At 41.7% G+C, this 4,006-nt stretch overlaps 1 protein-coding gene across 1 annotated transcript in view; it reads left to right on the forward strand.

The window, feature by feature from the left end:
* ITPR2 (inositol 1,4,5-trisphosphate receptor, type 2) overlaps positions 1 to 4,006 on the forward strand; it is a 234,126-nt gene that overhangs the window by 201,285 nt on the left and 28,835 nt on the right. Inside the window, exon 52 of the mRNA XM_009332815.1 lies at positions 1,603 to 1,695. Within this exon, the coding sequence (XP_009331090.1) occupies positions 1,603 to 1,695 (93 nt within the window). The remainder of the gene's footprint in view (positions 1 to 1,602; positions 1,696 to 4,006) is intronic.

Below are 4,006 nucleotides of genomic sequence, written 5' to 3' on the forward strand. Positions count from 1 at the left end.
AGGAGATTTCCTGGAGCATCTTTTAAATTCAGTGTGTATTTCATGACCATCACCGTTAGTGTATAATCCCGGCTTCAGTAAAATCATTGGGAGGTTTTTAACCAGTTTTAAAAAGGCCAGGATTTCAACTTACTGGAATGAGAGATTTTACCAATGTGGATAGAGAGTTACAGACTTGCTTTGCTAGGAAAAAAGCCAGGTCTGGTCTGTTGAGATCTTTGTATATGCCTGTTGGGAGCATGGGCAGAGGAGTAACTGTCTGCATAGAAATACCCAAGAATAGCTTGTGATTAAATTCACAGAGGTATGATTTTCCCAAGTGCTGAGCTCTTCAGACCTGTACACAAGCACAGAACAACTAGTGGGGTCCACCCCGGACTGTGTGCACGCAGTGTTTGCCAGCTTTTTCCTAAATTTGCTATTTCAGAACCTAAAGCACACAAACAAGGCAACGCTCATTCAAGACTCGTGAGCATGGTGTACTCATGGAGCTGTTTTGATACCATACCAAAAAAAAGGAACCTGATGGATTTCTTTAACACACCTTGCTTTTTGCCACTGATCATCTTAAAAGGGCTAAGTTGGCTTATGTGTGACTTACCATTCATTTTTGGGACAGAACTTACGATCTGAAATTTCACTTTGAAAGATAATTGTGGCCATTGTAGAAGAACGGATGTGAGGCTACACGCAGCACTGGTCTAGTCCGGTGCAGTAATTCCTGTGTGTTTGTATTTCTTCTGTTGGGTTCTTGGCAGATTTTTGTGGTGTGGGTATGTTCTTGCTGGCTTTATACATTGCCATTCCTGATCAAAAACTCATCAAGAAAATGTGCTGATGATGTCCTGATGGAACATTAGGCATCTCAAGACAAGTGCTTTTAATTTTTTCTTTATAAAGTAGCACGAAGTCAGAGCGGGTGTTTTCTGTGTTACACAGATTGTCTTAGACTGTTACTTTGGTTGTATGATTTTGCCTTCATTTTTTTCCTCCTTAAGCCTTTTTGTATCTCTGATTTGAAATGCAGAAAATTGTTGAAGATGCACGAGATAAAATTGGTTTGATAAAATTAAGCTGATGTACACGTTTACCCACTTTGGGAATGTTAAATTAGTGTTTTACACAAACCCATACGTATTTACAAATGAGTACCAAACTGTGTTATAATCCTTGAAAACTCTTAAATATTCTACGTTCAGGATAACTGAACATCAGCTTGGTGTCCTTCTTGTCAGCTTTTGTGAATAATTTATCTAATGGTTTTAAAACTGACATTATTTTCATATCTGACAGTTGTTTCTTGCTTTGAATATATTTTGTTCTAACCAGAAGTAGCAGCATTTGATGTAGATTCATTAATTTCAGGAGATGAAATGGGAATAGCTGTGATATACAGTAAATATAAAACAGTGGTTTTGTTCCTTGTGATTGCTTTGAGCTGTTGAGGCAGACTGTTTGAGGAAGGAGGAATTGGTGGTATAATTTGTTCTGCTTTTTCTTCTCAACTTTTCAAATCAGTGATTCACTTCTAGAAAATAACGACTGAAAACTTTGTATCAATGCAGTATCTCTCTTTTTGTCTATATCCTGCTTTTTCCACAGGTATTGGCGAAGTCCCCACTACAACCCTCACATCAATGGTGGGAGCCTGTGCAAAAGAGAACTGTTCCACAAGCATCCCAATTGTTAACCCAGGTTAGTACAGAAGTTCCCCCAAACTGAGGATCAATTAGAACTGAGGGATTTGTGTGTTACTATTGCGGAGACTTTTGCTAGTGTGAGAAGTGATGGTCATTGTTGTCAGTCAGAAGTGCTGAACTTCGGCAAGGCTTGGAGCTTGATTGGCAGCTTGCCTTTAATGCCAGTGCTTCCCACACCTGATTTCCAATTGCATTGGCATTAATTTTGTTACTAAAAGAGCTTGCTGAATCATTATGCTGTAATGTAGAGGTCGCTTCTTTCCAGCTGACTTTGCTGAGAGAAAAAGCTTGCTGCTTATCTGCAGCATCCTCACCTGCGCACACTGAGCCACATAAGTTGATTTTAATGGCATAGCATGTATCAGCAAGCTTTTGTGTATACTTTTTACATGCTTCTAGGCCAAGGTTGTAGTGTAGCCAGAAGACCTAAGAGCCCAGATCCAGGATCAAGTTACTATGTCTTAACGAGTTACTGTGGCTCAGCTAAGCACAGGCAGCAGTCCATCTGTGCTTTATTAGCTTGTGGCAAATGCAAGGAAATGCAGACTGTTGCAAGCTTTTCTTGCGATAGCTAAGTTGTGTTGCTTCGTGCTTGTGGCAAGTGAAGAGCTTACTTGCCCTGCACCTGGTTTTACTTTGATACCTGCATTATGAATCTGATCTATATGTCAGAAGGACCCTGTCAACTTTAAATATGCTCAGTTAAAATAAAAGATCTGACGAGTGTGTCCTGCTGGGACAGTTACCAGATACCAGTTACCAGATATTGGGTCAGGAAGGAATTTTTCCTGGATCAAGCTGACAGAGTGCTTTGCCCTCTTCTGTAGTTTGAGGCTACAGAGTCATTTGCGAGTTTTGTTGGCCAAATGCACTGCTAGACATGGACCTTTGATAGTGGTGCTACTCCATCTGTCCTACTCTCTTCCTGTGGCAAAGTGCAGTTGTGGTGGTTTCATCTTTCACGACAGATGTTAAGTTTGTTTTAGTGTGTTGAGGCCTTTGCATTGTGGGTGTGTGCACAGTGGATGGTCTACAGGCTTAAAATATTTACTGCCACAGTTGCCTGTGGTTGCTGGGGGCTGAAATTGAGGATGTAAGTGGTCCCTTCCTATCCTGTGTTCCAGTATAATGCTGTCTCACATGTTTTATTCTTCCAGTACTAATTTTTGAGTTTTTAGGAACAAGGGTGTCGGGGAAAGGGCTGTAAAAGTAGGCTTTTTCTCCCCAGCTGGTGTGTAAACAGGCCTCATAAACAACATGGGAAGCTGTCTGACTAGATAGAGAAAACAGTCTAAGAGCTATTGGCAAAGCTGCTGCATTCAAAGAGTAATCAATCAGTCAGAAGAGATGCAGTGTAGCTTTTGCCAAGCTCCTTAAATGATAGAAATCTCACATTTCTTATTGTTTGGATACTGTTTCTTTAAAATTAAACAATAATGAAAAGGGGCTATACAAAACATCTAAGTGTACTGTCACTTAATCTTGGAGAAGCTTTATTAATCCAGTAACATTAAAAAAACAACATTCGGCAAGAACAGTTTTGCTCATCTTAGCCGGTGAATCACCTGTCAAAAAGTAGTGCTCTGCCTTCAGTCTTCTCCTGGGACAGATCCCTCTTCTGGCGAAAGCGTGAGCGCAGTGGAATGGGAAGGCAGCTCAGCCTGAGATTTGGTGGGATTCATGTTGTAGCAGCATGAAGAAGTCCACAGCTATCTGTAGGAAACGTGAAATGTTCTCAATGGCATCTCAGGTCCAGAGTGGAGACATAAATACATTGCTTTTTGGATCAGATCACTGCTAATCATTTGTTCTGGTGAGACTGTGCTTCTACCTTGAATTTCACTGGTTGAACATGTGCTCGGTCATTGCTCATGTTGATGAGGGAGTTAACTTGGGAGCCAGCCTGCTCCACTCAGAGCGCGTCCTCTGTCAACAGCTTGCTTCCTCACTGCTGCACTGAGCTGTCAGCATAAAAATATTTTGTCTCATCTCCCACTCTTCACTCCAAAGGCATTTCCATATCATTTAAGTCTTTGCCCTGTGAAGCGCTTAATCACTTAAAGGAACTTTACATCCTACAGTACGTGGCTCTTTGTGCTCTGTAACCCATGAAGACCTGTGCTAGAAAGGTGCACAGATATCTGTAAAAGGGGATGTTTTCAAAGACTCATTCCACTCCCAGGTCTGGTACCACTCTGTGCAAGTTCAGCTAGATCCACGTGGACACTTGTGTGTCTTCCCTGCCTGTGCTTGTGTTGGAGGTCAGGTCCAGAAGCCAGGTAGCCGGGGGCCATCGGATGAGGAAC

This window comes from Pygoscelis adeliae, unplaced genomic scaffold (assembly GCF_000699105.1).
Source record: "Pygoscelis adeliae isolate BGI_AS28 unplaced genomic scaffold, ASM69910v1 Scaffold38, whole genome shotgun sequence".
NCBI classification, from domain to species: Eukaryota; Metazoa; Chordata; class Aves; order Sphenisciformes; family Spheniscidae; genus Pygoscelis; species Pygoscelis adeliae.